Source organism: Diplotaxodon limnothrissa, linkage group LG20, assembly GCF_057381915.1.
Source record: "Diplotaxodon limnothrissa isolate DT_005_m linkage group LG20, D_limnothrissa_male_GT1.1, whole genome shotgun sequence".
NCBI classification, from domain to species: domain Eukaryota; kingdom Metazoa; phylum Chordata; class Actinopteri; order Cichliformes; family Cichlidae; genus Diplotaxodon; species Diplotaxodon limnothrissa.
In genome coordinates, this window is record NC_140615.1 from 31,271,923 (window position 1) to 31,287,000 (window position 15,078).

The 15,078-nt window shown below is 38.0% G+C and overlaps 1 protein-coding gene across 1 annotated transcript; it reads left to right on the forward strand.

Moving 5' to 3' along the window:
• The first annotated feature begins 6,601 nt into the window (after nucleotides 1-6,601).
• LOC146611205 (rhamnose-binding lectin-like) lies at nucleotides 6,602-14,950 on the forward strand. Its single transcript, XM_085345591.1, has 15 exons — nucleotides 6,602-6,644; nucleotides 6,943-7,020; nucleotides 8,045-8,089; nucleotides 8,180-8,318; nucleotides 8,421-8,519; nucleotides 9,430-9,485; nucleotides 9,573-9,711; nucleotides 9,808-9,911; nucleotides 10,118-10,162; nucleotides 10,251-10,389; nucleotides 10,498-10,693; nucleotides 12,210-12,255; nucleotides 12,344-12,482; nucleotides 12,592-12,787; nucleotides 14,837-14,950. Exons 1-15 carry the CDS (start codon nucleotides 6,602-6,604, stop codon nucleotides 14,948-14,950), a joined length of 1,578 nt encoding a protein of 525 aa, XP_085201717.1.
• Nucleotides 14,951-15,078: the final 128 nt, after the last annotated feature.

Consider the following 15,078-nt stretch of genomic DNA (forward strand, 5'->3'; position numbering starts at 1 on the left):
ACTGAGGTTCTGAGGCATACTGATATTCAGGTGGCTTCTCTTCTGTTTTCACTTTCAAACGAGGACGTTTTCACTTCTCTTTTATGATGTGGTCCCTTCTTCAAACAAACCTCACACACACACATGCATACACACACACGCACACACACATACACTTTTGGTAAAGTTGTTAGTGAACAGCTGCTTATTTACAGAGTCATAGACCCAATGGAATTACAACTGTGTGAACTCCAAGTAACTGGCTCTGGTAGGTTGAGTGTTGATGTTTAAAGAACAATTCATATGACAGTAGACTTCAAACCAAGTAGTTCTATGTGCATTTTTACTTGCCTTTCCTATTTGAAAATTGTCAGTTAAACTCTCAACATCACAAAAGTACCAGATGAATAATGAAGGCGTCATGGCCTTGAACACAGTTTAAGGTACAACTACATAACAATAAGGCAGAGGTCGGGAGAGTTGAAACAGAAATTTTCCATCATCGTATATTTATTTTGAATCATTCCATCAAGACCCTACCATAACACAGAGAAAACCCCTACAACCAGACGACGCACCTATGAGGAACCACTTGACAATAGTGGGAAGGGAAAATTTCCGTTTTACCAGGTAGAAACCTCCACAAACAGAACCAGGCTCAAGCAAGGGCAGCCATCAGCCATGGCCCATTGGGAGTGAGGGGAGGAAGACAGGACAAGAGACACAATGTGGAAAAGAGCCAAAAATTAATAATAACAAATGAATAAATACAGAGTGGTGCATAAAAACAAAGAGTGAAAAAAAGATCAATGAAGAAGAAGAAAGATGCAGTTGTCATAGTTTAAAATGGAGCTGGTTTCTGTCTACACATAAATGACGAGGAGCAAAGAGGAGAGAGAAGCCATTACCAAAGAGTTGAGGTCAGCTGTCTGTGCGTGTGCATGTGTGTGTGTACACAAGGTAGCCCAGGAGATAGAGCTCCAGGCTCCAATCTGCATGCCTAAGTATCCTCGAGCAACATACTTAAACCCAAGGTGCATTCATTAGAGTGTGCAAATTTTAGATAGAAAGCATTTATTTGTAGGAAAAGGTGCATGTATGAATGGCTGAATGAGGCTTCTTACACAGAGCGCTTGAATGCTCAAGTAAAGAAGGAAAGTCCATCCATCCGCTTCCGCTTATCCTTTTCAGGGTCGCAGGAGCCTATCCCAGCTGTCATAGGGCGAGAGGCGGGGTACACCCTGGACAGGTCGCCAGTCTGTCGCAGGGTTAACACACAGGGACAGACAACCATTCGCACTCACTTTCATTCGCACATTCAGACCTAGTGGCAATTTGGATTATCCAATTAACCTATCCCCACAAGTTGCATGTCTTTGGACGGTGGGAGGAAGCCGGAGTACCCGGAGTGAACCCACGCAAACACGGGGAGAACATGCAAACTCCACACAGAAAGACCCCGGCCTAATGTTGGAATTGAACTCAGGACCTTCTTGCTGTGCGGCAACAGTGCTAACCACCGTGCCACCGTGCTGCCCAAAAACCAGTCCATTTACACACATAGACAGTCAAATCTGAACATGAATATGAAAAATACCATCTGCTTTGTGGAAGCAGCCATGTTCAAACCTGTAGAAAAGAAGAAAGTTGACAAATGTTTGTACACCACAATTTTTACTTAGTAATTCTGAAAACGTCATACTAACAAACATAGCTTACAAAAAAAAATTCCAATAGCCCAAATACAATACAGATTACTATCTAAGACCAGATAGATCTAAACAAAGGAGTGAGTACGGATGGGAATCGAAAACCGGTTCTTGTTGAGAACCGGTTCCCACTGTTTCAATTAATTGGAATTGTTTATCATATTTGCAAACGACTCCCTTATCGATTCCAGTCACCTCGACGTCACCACGTTGCAGAGCCTCATTTACCTGGCTGGAAACACGGCGCATAAGCGGCTCAAACGCTCAAAAGTTTGGTTACACTTTACGAGAACAGATGACAACCGGGCAACTTGCAAAGTAGATATTTCATTTAAGGGAGGAAACACTACGAATATGCAAAAGCATTTGCTCACAAAACACACGATGACCTTAAATGAATGTCGTGTTTTTAATTCCGCTCCTGACTCGTGAATCTCAACCCAGCAGCAGCAGTAACGTTTGCACGTCTTCTCCCGTTAATGCGGCAGGTAAATAATCAACTAACATTTCATATTACGTTAGCGCGATCTGCCTTATTAGAAAACCTGTCATTACTGTGCATTTAGGTGACCATGATGAGACAGACAGAGTCTGGCTGGCTCAGATGCTGGCAGTTCTCGCTGCAGTCTACCGTTATTCTCTCCTTTTAGTCCAGGATAGAAGAATGTCACCGAGCAGTGACTAAGTTTGTGTTCAAAGGCTTGCACCCATTTGCCACAGCCGATGCCCCGATTTTCAGTAAGTGTTTAATTGTAGGCAGGGACATTACTGGATATTCTTGTGTAATTGCTACAGAATAATTTATGTTAAACTTTGTTATTGCTACAGAAGAATATTTATTTTATTAATATTTTACATTTCCAATTTTTTTTTCTGGGGACCCTGTGACACCCCATTGAAGAGCCGCAGGCTGTGGATCTCTTAAGATCTCACTGTTGGGTTTGTAAGGCCATGTTACTTCTAAATTTCTATCTTGTTCAAAGAGAAGATATAAAACAAAGTTCTAAGCTAATCGACCTTAGTGATCTCCTTTTTTAAAAAGAATCGATAAGAGAATTGATAAAGAATCGAATTGTTAAACAGAATCGAAAATGGAATCGGAATTGTGAAAATCTTATCAATTCCCATCTCTAGGAGTGAGGCAGGATCAAGAGTCTTGATTCAAGACAGTAGTGTATCCCAAATGTGTTCAGAGCAATTATGCTTTGGTTTTAGCTAATTGCTGTTTAACACTAGGGTGGCTCAGCTAAGTTTTACATGGATCAAAGCTACAGTTTATATTTTGTGTGCTGTTAACACCTTTGTTGTGCTTACCTAACATTTACACAACATGATGATGATTTTTTCTTTTGCACACAGGACAATATTGTTTCCTAGAAAATCTTTGTCATTCAGTGTACAAGGAATTATTTTTTGTTGCAGTTAAACAACAACATGAAAATATAAATACTATTGTGGCAGCACAGGGGTTTTAAAAAAAGAGTGATTCAGTACTTTGCCCTTTAAACTCACTGTTGTCACGATAGCTAGGGCAGCCAAAGGTTGCCAACAACACCACCTTTGGGATTCCATCCAAGGAAAGCAGTAGAAACACCATTTAGGTACACAGGTTTGTTCCACTAAAATGAGGCAGAAGACATGAGTTCACAATTCAAAATGTAAATTTATTTCACAAGGAAAAACATTATTTTAACACTCTACACATTCGATCATACCTCATGTCAATGCCACTGTTTACATGCAGCCGACCAAACAGGGAGCGACAACAGATGCCAGGAAATTCGACCATGAATAAGCATAGACAGGGAGGTGATAGAGCATCCTTATATATACAATACCCCTGCTGGCAATGACATATTAATTAAGACTAAGCTTAAACCATCCTGCTACACAATGTTAAAATATATTAGCAATGAAAAACTCTAAGTGTAATGGTATCCTCCTGAAAACCATCCTATTCATTTATGTCCTCCATAATGGACATTCGTTTTTTTGGTCTATATCTTTTGACTTATTTGAGCTACCCTGCGTAGTCCTGGTGTACTAAATAGAGCAAATCCTGGGCTTTCCATTTATATCTCATGTGTTTGGGTTGGCTCTTTTACCTCTAGAGAGGAAGGAAATAACAAAAAATGTTCTATGGGAAGGTTCCTTTTTCCTCTAAGAATATGGAAATATAAGATAAGATAAGATAAGATAAGATAAGATAAGATAAGATAAGATAAAACTTTATTAATCCCTTGGGTGGGTTCCTCTGGGAAATTCGGTTTCCAAAAGCACAGCACTGACAGAAGTTACAGTTACAGAATATTATATATACACACACACACACACACACACACACACACACACACACACACACACACACACACACACACACACATATATAAATACAGAGACATATATAAATAAAATATACGAAGGGGATAATTTGAATAAATAAGAATAAAAATAAAAATACAAGTGAATTGCACATTTCAAGTATTGAGGTCTATTGCACTGTTGACTATTAACAAAAGTATTGCACAAAAGTATTGCACAGTGAGGTGAAGAGGCACTACAGCTTAGTTGTTCCCCCTACTATAGGTGTGGTGCTTGTTATCGGTACCGGAGTTAGCAACATCCCCCAAGAACCCGAAGAGGAGAGTCCTGGCCCCTAGCCCTGCCAGTGTAGCACAATCGATGACGGATGATGATGGCAGCAGCAGCTTTTCTTCTCTGCGTGAGTAGCTTAATGTTGTTCGTGTGTAATTTACATTGAGTAGGCTAACCACGTTATTACATTAATGCATGCTACAGTTAAACTATTTACTAGTTAACACCCTTGTTTTCTTAACTAATATTTACTTAGTTGCATCCGGGTATGTCAATGTGTAATTCAATATTTAGTTTCTTTTTATTATAATAACAAATTCCTAACTTGCAGTTGGCGGATGATGTGAACACTCCCAAAAAGGTACTCATAAACGCTGCGTGTCCCAGATACTGGCTGTGCAGCTTTGCTGGATCGTTCTAACAAGGTAACGCTTAACTTCTTTGTTCGTATCACAGCATAAACAGAATAAATAATTTTCTACTATAATTTGTGTATAATAGTAGATGTTGTGTATAAATGCAATAATTATAGTGCGTGAATTTAAAAATATAGTTGAAACTGCATTTTGTGTGTCATAAAACTGAACATTGAATCATATTCCTTAATAATATTTACATTTAAAACTATTAATCTAATTTTACTTAAAAATTCTCAAAACTGTTACTGTTGTAAATTAGCTATGTGATTATTAGCATATGAGGTTTATTTGTAAAGTTTGTGTCAGGATTTAGTGTTCATCAGAAACAGCAGCTACATTATTTATATGTCGCTTCCCTTTGGTAATATCTGTAGAAAACAGTAAAAAAAAAATCATATTAATGGTCTGATAAAACAATTATTTTAGATTATAAGATTAGTTCAACTACAGGCATGGGTTAAACACATGAAAGTGACTATGGATGCCCTAACTTCGGCTTCCAGTGAGAAATATGTAGAGCTGACTTCTTTCGTATACACATTACTGCTAAAATAAAAAACTTTGCGTCTTGGAGTGATGTTGAAAAACAAGTTGATACATCTGTTAAAAGCATGAAATTGTTTTTGGAAAACCTACCCGAAGTGCTTTCAAGTTCATCCAAAATACCACAATGAGAGTACTAACAGCAACCTATACATTTTTGCCAGTGTAAGTTTTCAGTCAGCTAAGCCACAGAAATCTAAGGAGCTTGGAAAGAAAAACGACTCGACTTGTTTGAGTTTCTTGAGTTTCTTCTCGACTCAAACAAATCCAGTCGCTTTTCTTTCCAAGCGCCTTAGATTATTCCTTTTCCTTCACGTTTTTATAGTTTTTGTTTTTTATGGTTCATATTTTAGTATGGTTACATGTAATCTTTCAATTATTACTTTTTAAAAAAATATTTGTGACGTCTGATAAAGCAAATATTTTCATTTTTGCATTGTGTGTTTGTCTTGCATGCACATAATATTTCTTAGCCAAGCAGTAGAAATACACAGGTTCCCTGTTTTATCTGCTCAGCTCTTCACTAACATCATGCTCTCTGGACTCAGCAGGATGTTCTGTGAGTACAACAGACTGATTATTTAAATATAGAGTTTTTCATAAAGTCAGAGGGAAAGATTAAGTGTCACTCTTCTTAAGCTTTTTATCTTTAAGAGGTACTTGAGATGAGGTGCTTTCTAATCTTCCTTTATAAAAGACTTCAAACTTTTCAAATCTAATTAAATGGGTTATTAATTATTTACAAGTTACTTGTAACAACTTTTAGGTTGGATTTTAAATCATTCAAACTCAATAATAGTATTTTTTTCTTTTCTGATTTTCAGTTCTGGGAGTAACATGTTTACTCATGAGTTCAGGTAAATACACGTTTCAGTCACTTTTATCCTAATGTGCCAGTTTTTAACTTTATATTGCCACCTTGATCCGATCTAATAGATTTGCTGAACTTGTGCTTTCACTCTGATTACATGGGACCTTTTATTTACATCCTGTCTGTTAATTCTAAACCATGTAAGAAACCCTGAGTGTAAACACAAGCATCAAGCTGTTACGTGAAATTGCGCAGGAAGCTGCCTGTGTTAACTGTGACTATCACCAATAAATGTGGGCGTGTTTCCTGAATCAACAGCAGGCCTTACCTCCTTTGTCGCTGGATTCTGGATTCTGATACCAAGTACTAATACTGATAACGATTTGCAGCTGATGGATCCTGTCCTGATTTAAGACGTGAATCTGTCATCAGATTCACGTCTTTAATGTTTTTTAATTACAACCAAATGATGTGATTGGGTGTCAACTTGTATTCTGTGAAATGTGCCATACAAATAACTGACAGTAAATGACAGTTAACACAAGATGGTTATTATGCTCATGTCATACGCTGTGTGGCAGGCAGGATGTAGGACCCAAATGCAGGACTCGCAGACACGAAAGGATGAACTGAAAACGGCAGATGTATTGCAGTGTTGCAAAAACATACTAGAAACCAAAAGCGCTTTTCTACTGTAAAGCACTTTGGGTTTTCAGTTACTATATATAACATTTATTTACTATTGTGTAAGTAAATAGGTGGATTGTTTATTTGGATATTTATTTGCTTAAAAAAGGCAGGAACAACTAAACTATTAAATTGTGACTATAAAATTAGCAATACAGCACTTATAAATACAGCAAAGACTCATTATTTTAAATTTCAGGCTATACCAGAGCTGAGACCACCGTGTCCCCACAAAGAAAGCCCCCCTGTGACAGCCAGATCTGCCGCTTGAGCCACGGTAAGAAAAGCATACTCTGTATATGAAAGATGTACAGACCTCCTGGGTTAGAAAAGTGGAGCTAATATGGAAGTGCCTTAAGCCAGCAAAAGAAGTCCATGTTGCTTGAGTCTAAGCAGAGATGCTCAGACGTTGGGTCCAAATTTGTGCTCGTAAGTTCAAACACACACACAGCCAGGGAAGTTGAGTGCAGAGTTTTACAAACACAAATCTTTTTACACACACACAAATTCTCATCTATAGATACACAAACATAAAAATTTTCACATATTTTGGTTCACAAGGTTACAAAACCCAGTTCACAAGTACACATTTGATTTACAAGTACAAAATATTACTGACCAAAATTTGAGCCCATACCAGCAGAGTTCACACAACTGTAGACACTGCATTAATCCCTGTGTCAACTACTTCTCCCCTTTTCCCTCACTTGGAAACAAGACCCAGAGTTACTTAAACTCCTCCTACTAGGGGTCACCTGTCCCATTGAACCAATCAGCCAAAAAGGCAACACCCATAATAATGGAAAATTTATGCTTTCATTAAACGTTTAAACTGGTCTGTTAAAAAAAAATTAACCTCACACATATAATTGTTTTAAAAAATTGTTATTTAAATAAACAGTAATAGAGACCAAAACAGTTTTACTTCTGCTGCCATGTAAAGGTGGACCTTTTATTATGGCAGTGACTCACTGCGGGAGACTCCGGTGGATGTTCAGGGAACTGCAGGTTTTAGGATTTTAGCACTGGCTTCAACTTTTAAGGTTAAACTTTCTTTTTTTGTTTTGTTTTGTTTTGTTTTGTTTTGTTCATCACCTCTGTCCAAATAACAAAAAATAATAAATTTAATCTACTAATAAATACTGATTCGATATCAAAGACAGATGTTAGTCTGTGCCATTGAGCTCCACTGTTAGCACTGAACTCTTAAAATCACATTTGTAAGTGTTATGTCACTTCTTTTTTGTCAGAGAAATTCAAAAAATTGCTGAAAATTAAACAATTTATGTCTCTTCTTTTAGTCCAGAGTGTAACATGCGAAGGATTTCAGGCAAACCTGCAGTGTGGTGAGGGTTATTTTTTGTTGGTTTGTCTTTTTATTTTTGAATTAATTTGTTTGAAATGCAAACATGGTTATAGTTTAATGTCTCCCTCAGGTGAAGGGCAGGTTTTAGTCATCCACGGAGCTAATTATGGACGCCGTGACAAAACCACATGCTCTGCTGGACGTCCGGCCTCTCAGCTCCAAGTTGTCCAGTGCTCAAGTCAGACAAGCACCAATGTTGTAGCTGAAAGGTACAGATTGGTTGTCTTTGTTTAGTTTTACTTTTTTTTCCAGATTACACAATGTGCAGTATGTTAAACATCTGCTGACTCACTTTTTATCTGCATTCAAAGCTGTAATGGGAAGAACAGCTGTACTATCTCAGCGAGCAACTCTGTATTTGGAGACCCCTGTGTGGGCACCTACAAGTACCTGGAGGTGGATTATACTTGTCAGTGTAAGTACCTCAAACAGTAGTGCACATACAACTCCAAAAAAATGCTAGCAAACAATATATTCACAAGAACCATCAACTTTAATTTCATCCAGCGGAGTCAAACCTCTGTACCTTAAACAGTAACGTACACATGCTAGCGACCAAAGGACCATTCTTTTTGATTTCACTTAGTGCATAAATACACATTTCGATTTAATTTTTGGATTTCAAGATTGTGCTCCAGAATCAAACTCAACTTTATTCCACTTTTAAAAGCTAGAAGGTGAACAATCAAAAATTTAAAAATGTGAGGTGGAAAACACAAAATCAAATCCAAACCAAGAAGGAAAATGTTGCAAAACTTACAAATTAAATCTGTGATCATGAAATAATATTTAGTGTGAGAATAAAGAAATTATTTTACTGCTACAATGTAGCTTTCATCATTAATATTGCATTAAAATGTTTATTAAAGCTACTGGCATCATATTAACCTTTTTATTACAGGTGCAGCTATAATCATTGTATACACACATTTTATGTTGCGCTCATTAAAAGAGTTGATGTTCGGTTTATTTAAGGTCTTAAGCTTCGGTGGGCGCGATGTCCCAGCCGATCTATTATGTAAGTGACTTGGACCAATGGAAGGTTAAAACAGCATTCACGCTTACAGACATATATGATTTAAACATAGGCCAGGCCGAAGGCCAGGAATTCATTTAGCTTCTAACTGCATTTGAGCTTGCCTAGTAACAAGTGACAGAAGAAGAGTCAAGAAAGTGTAAATCCCCCGGGGAGTATTCGGAGAATGAGTTTAATTACCATGTATGGAAGAATGATTAGAAAGAGAAATGTCTCTGTCTATTTTAGCTATTTTTCTCCACATTAATTTTTAAAGTTTGTGATTTAATGAATGTGATTTACGCTTTTCTCTCAGTCCAGACTGTAACATGTGAAGAATCTGAGGCAAACCTTCAGTGTGGTGAGGTTTTCTTTTTTGTAACTTATTGAAAACATTTCATTGAAATGCAAACTTGTTTATAGTTTAACGCTGTGATCTCGTCCTCAGGGAAAGGGCAGATTTTAGTCATTCACAGAGCTGATTATGGACGCCATGACCAAACCACGTGCTCTAACTTACAACCTCACTGTAGGCTCAGAGATGTCCAGTGCTCAAGTCCAGAGAGCATTGAAGTAATAGCTGCAAGGTACAGATGGTTACTGTCTTTTTTCAACTTTTAATTTTCTCCCAGATATGCAGTATGTCAAACTTCTGCTGACTCACTTTTTATCTCCATTCAAAGCTGTAATGGGAAAAACAGCTGTAATATCTCAGCGAGCAACTCTGTGTTTGGAAACCCTTGTTTTGGCACCTCCAAGTACCTGGAGGTGGATTATACTTGTCAGTGTAAGTACCTTATTACAGAGGAAAACAAGTATAAAAAATCATACTACGTTTTTATTTTATTCAAAGACAGATTGCAGGATGCAGAAACGATGAAACAGGAGGAAAAGGATGCAAAAGAGTTCAACTTACGAATTAAATCATGAACTAATAATCAGTCTGCACATGAATTATTACACTTTCTAATGTGTTTTGTGTTTTTCTCTCAGTCCAGAGTGTAACATGTGAAGGATCTCAGGCAAACCTTCAGTGTGGTGAGGTTTTCTTTTTTGTAACTTTGTTGAATTTCATTTATTGAAATGTAAACATGGTTATTGTTTAATGCTATGATCTCTTCCTCAGAAAAAGGACAGGTTTTAGTTATCCACGGAGCTGATTATGGACGCCATGACAAAACCACATGCTCTGCTGGACGTCCGGCCTCTCAGCTCCAAGATGTCCAGTGCTCAAGTCAGACGAGCACCAGTGTTGTAGCTGAAAGGTACAGATTGACTGTCTTTGTTTAGTTTTACGTTTTTTCTTTTACCAGGCTACACAACGTGCAGTGTGTAAAACCCTTTGCTGACTCACTTTCTATCTGCATTCAAAGTTGTAATGGGAAAAACAGCTGTACTATCTCGTCGAGCAACTCTGTATTTGGAGACCCCTGTTTTGGCACCTACAAGTACCTGGAGGTGGTTTATACTTGTCAGTGTAAGTACCTTAAACCAGGGGTGTCCAGCTCCAAACCTCAAGGGCTGGTGTCCTGCAGGTTTTGGACATCACCCAGGGTCAACACACCCAGTGTAAGTGCCTTAAACGGTAATGTACATACAACTCCAAAATAATTCTGCTAGTGTCCAAAGCAGTCTCAGGGACCATCCTCGTTGATTTCACTGAGTGGGGTCAAACCTCTGTGTCTGAGGCTTTATAATGGACATTCACATCACGATAACCAATAGGACAGATTCTTTCTTATACTATTTTACTTTTGTACAAAGAGAGTTTGGAGAATTTGCAGCTAATATATTTTGTTCTAAATATCAGTGTATTGTGTTGACAAGCTGAAGTTGAACTTTGGGCTAAGTTACCCTTTGTATACCAAGGCAGTGCTGCAAAATCAAACGAAACTTTATTTGAACTTTAAAAGTTTAAAGATGAACAAACAAGAAACAAAAAATGTGGAAATGCAAAAAAAAAAAAAGGCAATAAAAATATGGCATTGGACAGAAAAATAGATTTTAAACATGGATTCAAAGACTCAAATACAGATTACAGGACATGAAACAATTTAAAAAAAGATGAACTTCAATAGCTGATTTGAAGATTCACAAAAAAGTCGGGTTTTTTTTTTTCCTTTAGTGGATAGAGACGGTGTTGATAGACGTGAAAGCAGGATGAGAAAGGAGAAGAGATGCAAACCTGGGCCTACTGCTCTCCAGCCATACGGAATACGGTTGCCTGCTCACCCACTGAGCTAAACCGGCACAAGGTTTTTTTTTTAATTAGTTGTTTTAATTTGCAAACAGAGGGTTAAGTGGGAATTAGACACCCCTGAGCAACAAGACATGGGTGCATGTAATTAACACAGCTGAGGACAACCAAACAGTAGCATATCAAAACCCAAATAAAGACAGAACTAAAAAAGGCAATGAGCAACCAGTACTAAATCAAGGAGACATTGAAACATGAAAATAAATACTGAAAATGGACTTGAATGGAGAAATTAATGGAGAACAGAGTATCGGTCCAATGCTGACATAAATTACTGGATATCGGAGAGAAATAAAAATGTAATCCGATCCATTAAATATCAGAAAAGCACCTCACAAAACTTGCGACACGGCGTAACTCGGCTCATAACCGTAGCACGTCGGAGCAGTGTGCTCACGTGATAGAGCGGCTGTGTGTATTTGTAGCCTCGCTACCAAACCAGCATTTCATCTCCTAGGAAGTGATCCCAGAGAGAAGTAAAGCAAGTGTGTAAGTTCATCTCTGAATGTTTGTAAAGCATTCGCGCGTTAAGCTTAACAACCGATATATGGAGCGAGTGCCTCTTCTCTCTCCCTCCCTCTCCTGCTGCTACTTCAATCGTGAAACTGATTAATGATCAGCTGATCGCCTTTTCTGTCGCCAGTCAAACCTCTGTGACTGAGGCTTAATAATGGACATTTAGCCACTGAATCATGACATTTTACAGAACATCCTCTTTTTATTCTCGTTTTCTTTAAAAAATGAACAAACATCAATATAATGTGGAGCATTCGCAGCTAGGACTTAATCCAAAATATCTTTCTAATGTGTTTTGTGTTTTTCTCTCAGTTTCAGAGTGCAACATGTGAAGGATCTCAGGCAAACCTTCAGTGTGGTGAGGTTTTCTTTTTTGTAACTTTGTTGAATTTCATTTATTGAAATGTAAACATGGTTATTGTTTAATGCTATGATCTCTTCCTCAGAAAAAGGACAGGTTTTAGTCATCCACGGAGCTAATTATGGACGCCGTGACAAAACCACATGCTCTGATGGACGTCCGGCCTCTCAGCTCCAAGTTGTCCAGTGCTCAAGTCAGACGAGCACCAAAGTTGTAGCTGAAAGGTACAGATTGACTGTCTTTGATTAGTTTTACGTTTTTTTCTTTTACCAGGCTACACAACGTGCAGTGTGTAAAACCCTTTGCTGACTTACTTTCTATCTGCAATCAAAGGTGTAATGGGAAAAACAGCTGTACTATCTCAGCGAGCAACTCTGTATTTGGAGACCCCTGTGTTGGCACCTACAAATACCTGGAGGTGGTTTATACTTGTCAGTGTAAGTACCTTAAACCAGGGGTGTCTAGCTCCAAACCTCAAGGGCCGGTGTCCTGCAGGTTTTGGACATCACCCAGGGTCAACACACCCAGTGTAAGTGCCTTAAACAGTAATGCACATACAACTCCAAAATAATTCTGCTAGCGTCCAAAGCAGTCTCAGGGACCATCCTCGTTGATTTCACTGAGTGGGGTCAAACCTCTGTGTCTGAGGCTTTATAATGGACATTCACATCATGATAACCAATAGGACAGATTCTTTCTTATACTGTTTTACTTTTCTACAAAGAGATTTTGGAGAATTTGCAGCTAATACATCTTGTTCAAAATATCAGTATTGTGTTGACAAGCTGAAGTTGAACATCAGGCTTAGTTACCCTTTGTATACCAAGGTAGTGCTGCAAAATCAAACTAAACTTTATTTGAACTTTAAAAGTTTAAAGATTACGGAGCCCTGCAGGGGACATGGGAGAAAAAAAAATTAAGACGGACTTTTGCGAGATCTCGCAAAACTATCTCGGGATCTCGCAAACGTTTTGCAAGATCTCGCAAAACAAACTCGGGATCTCGCAAAACTTTTGCGAGATCTCGCAAAAGTTTTAGCCGCATTCTTCGGACGCCCGCTCGAAGCCGACCGGGAGGTCGAGACCTCCCTTTAGCTTCGAGCTAACGGGAGGTCGAGACCTACTACAGCCGGAAGGAACACCGCTTTCCCCGCAAAACAAACTCGAGATCCCGAGTTTGTTTTTCGAGATCTCGCAAAAGTTTTGCGAGATCCCGAGTTTGTTTTGTAAGTTCATCTCTGAATGTTTTTAAATCATTCCCACGTTAAGCTTAACAACCGATATATGGAGCGACTTCCTCTTCTGCTGCTACTTCAATCATGAAACTGCTTAATGATCAGCTGATCGGCTTTTCTGTCGCGAGTCCGTCTCTCTTGTTTGTTTTTGGCCCACTTTGCACCAGAAAGAGGAAACCAGCAGCTGAACAACCGCAGCACGTTTAACCTTGATAAGCTGTTGTTAGAATTTATTTAATATTACTTTCTACACCAGGATCTTTTTCTACGCAGCTGACGGCTGGTAACTGTGCAGGGGCGGATCTAGCAAAGTTTAGCCAGGGGGGCCGATAGGGCATGAACAGGGAAAAGGGGGCACAAAGACATACTTTTCTTTCTTATTCTCATTTAAAATGTCTAGCTTTTAATAAATAATTATCTGAATCTTACACCCAAAGTTTTAATCTTATGTAAAATGTATAGAAGTCCATTACTGTATATAGTAACTGTTAAGTCTAATATACCCTAGGTAAGCTATAGTACTTTTTCCTTTGGGAAGATACCATCTGTGCAGTCTGCAATTCTGTTGAAGAAAGATGTTGAATCTATTTAATTATTCTTGAAAAATAATTTATTTCTGTGCATTTTCCCCCACACTGCATCAAATTAAAGTTGATTACGTCAATTAAGTATCATGAGGTGGAGGGTGGGGGGTGGTTCCCTATTTTTTTTGCTGGGAGTTTGCAACCCTATTAGTTAGGTTGCTTAATATTTCTGCTAAGTACTCTTTAAAATACCAGAATAGGGAGGATGGAGCAGGTTTAAGTTTATTAGATTGATCAGTATTGCTGAACTATGAAATATTTTGGGTGCAGTGTATTTTTTACATACAGGTATAACAGAATAGCTTTAGTGTTGTTGTTTATTTAAACTTGAGTATGAACTTATACAAAATGCAGCAATATATTAAAAAAACAGTTTTATTGATTAAAACACACGATATCGGATTCATATCGGTATCGGCAGATATCCAAATTTATAATATCGGTATCGGACTTAAAAAAGTGGTATTGTGCCATCTCTACTTTAAAGTAGAGCAGGAGATATACAAAATACAACTGACAATGAGGCCCAAACACTTGGATGAGACAGAAGGAACATTCAGGGGGCTAGAAGAACTAAACATAAGTAAAATAAATGAGTTAAGGTTTAAGCTAAGGCTTCAAAGTTAAAAAAAAAAAATACTCATCCATTGCATGTCAATCAAAACAAGAAGCAAAATGTAAAAGAAGATATAAAGAACTGAAGCTTAATAAAAAATAAATAAATTCAAAAGCAACTTTAAATCTTTTGTTTCTTTTCTAGGAAAAGATTATATCATCAACACATCGTGTAACATCTGAATGTCACATCCCCTCTGTTGATGTCACTTCCACCAGCATGTCAAGCCTCGATGACATCACTGCTGGAACGTGTTAACAAATATGATTTTATTGGAAATAAACACAAATAAACATACATCCTGAGCATCAAACAGTCTCACCTGTTTTTCTTTTTCATTTTATTTTCATATTTTGTTTGATTTATTGATGAAGATAAGAAAATGC

Excerpts from the sequence above, each read along its gene's own strand:
- LOC146611205 (XM_085345591.1), top strand. The coding sequence starts at position 6,602 with ATGGTTATTATGCTCATGTCATACGCTGTGTGGCAGGCAGGAT. Across the intron at positions 9,912-10,117 it reads GGTGGATTATACTTGTCAGT|TCCAGAGTGTAACATGTGAA; the intron begins GTAAGTACCTTA and ends TTTTTCTCTCAG. Across the intron at positions 10,694-12,209 it reads CCAGGGTCAACACACCCAGT|TTTCAGAGTGCAACATGTGA; the intron begins GTAAGTGCCTTA and ends TTTTTCTCTCAG.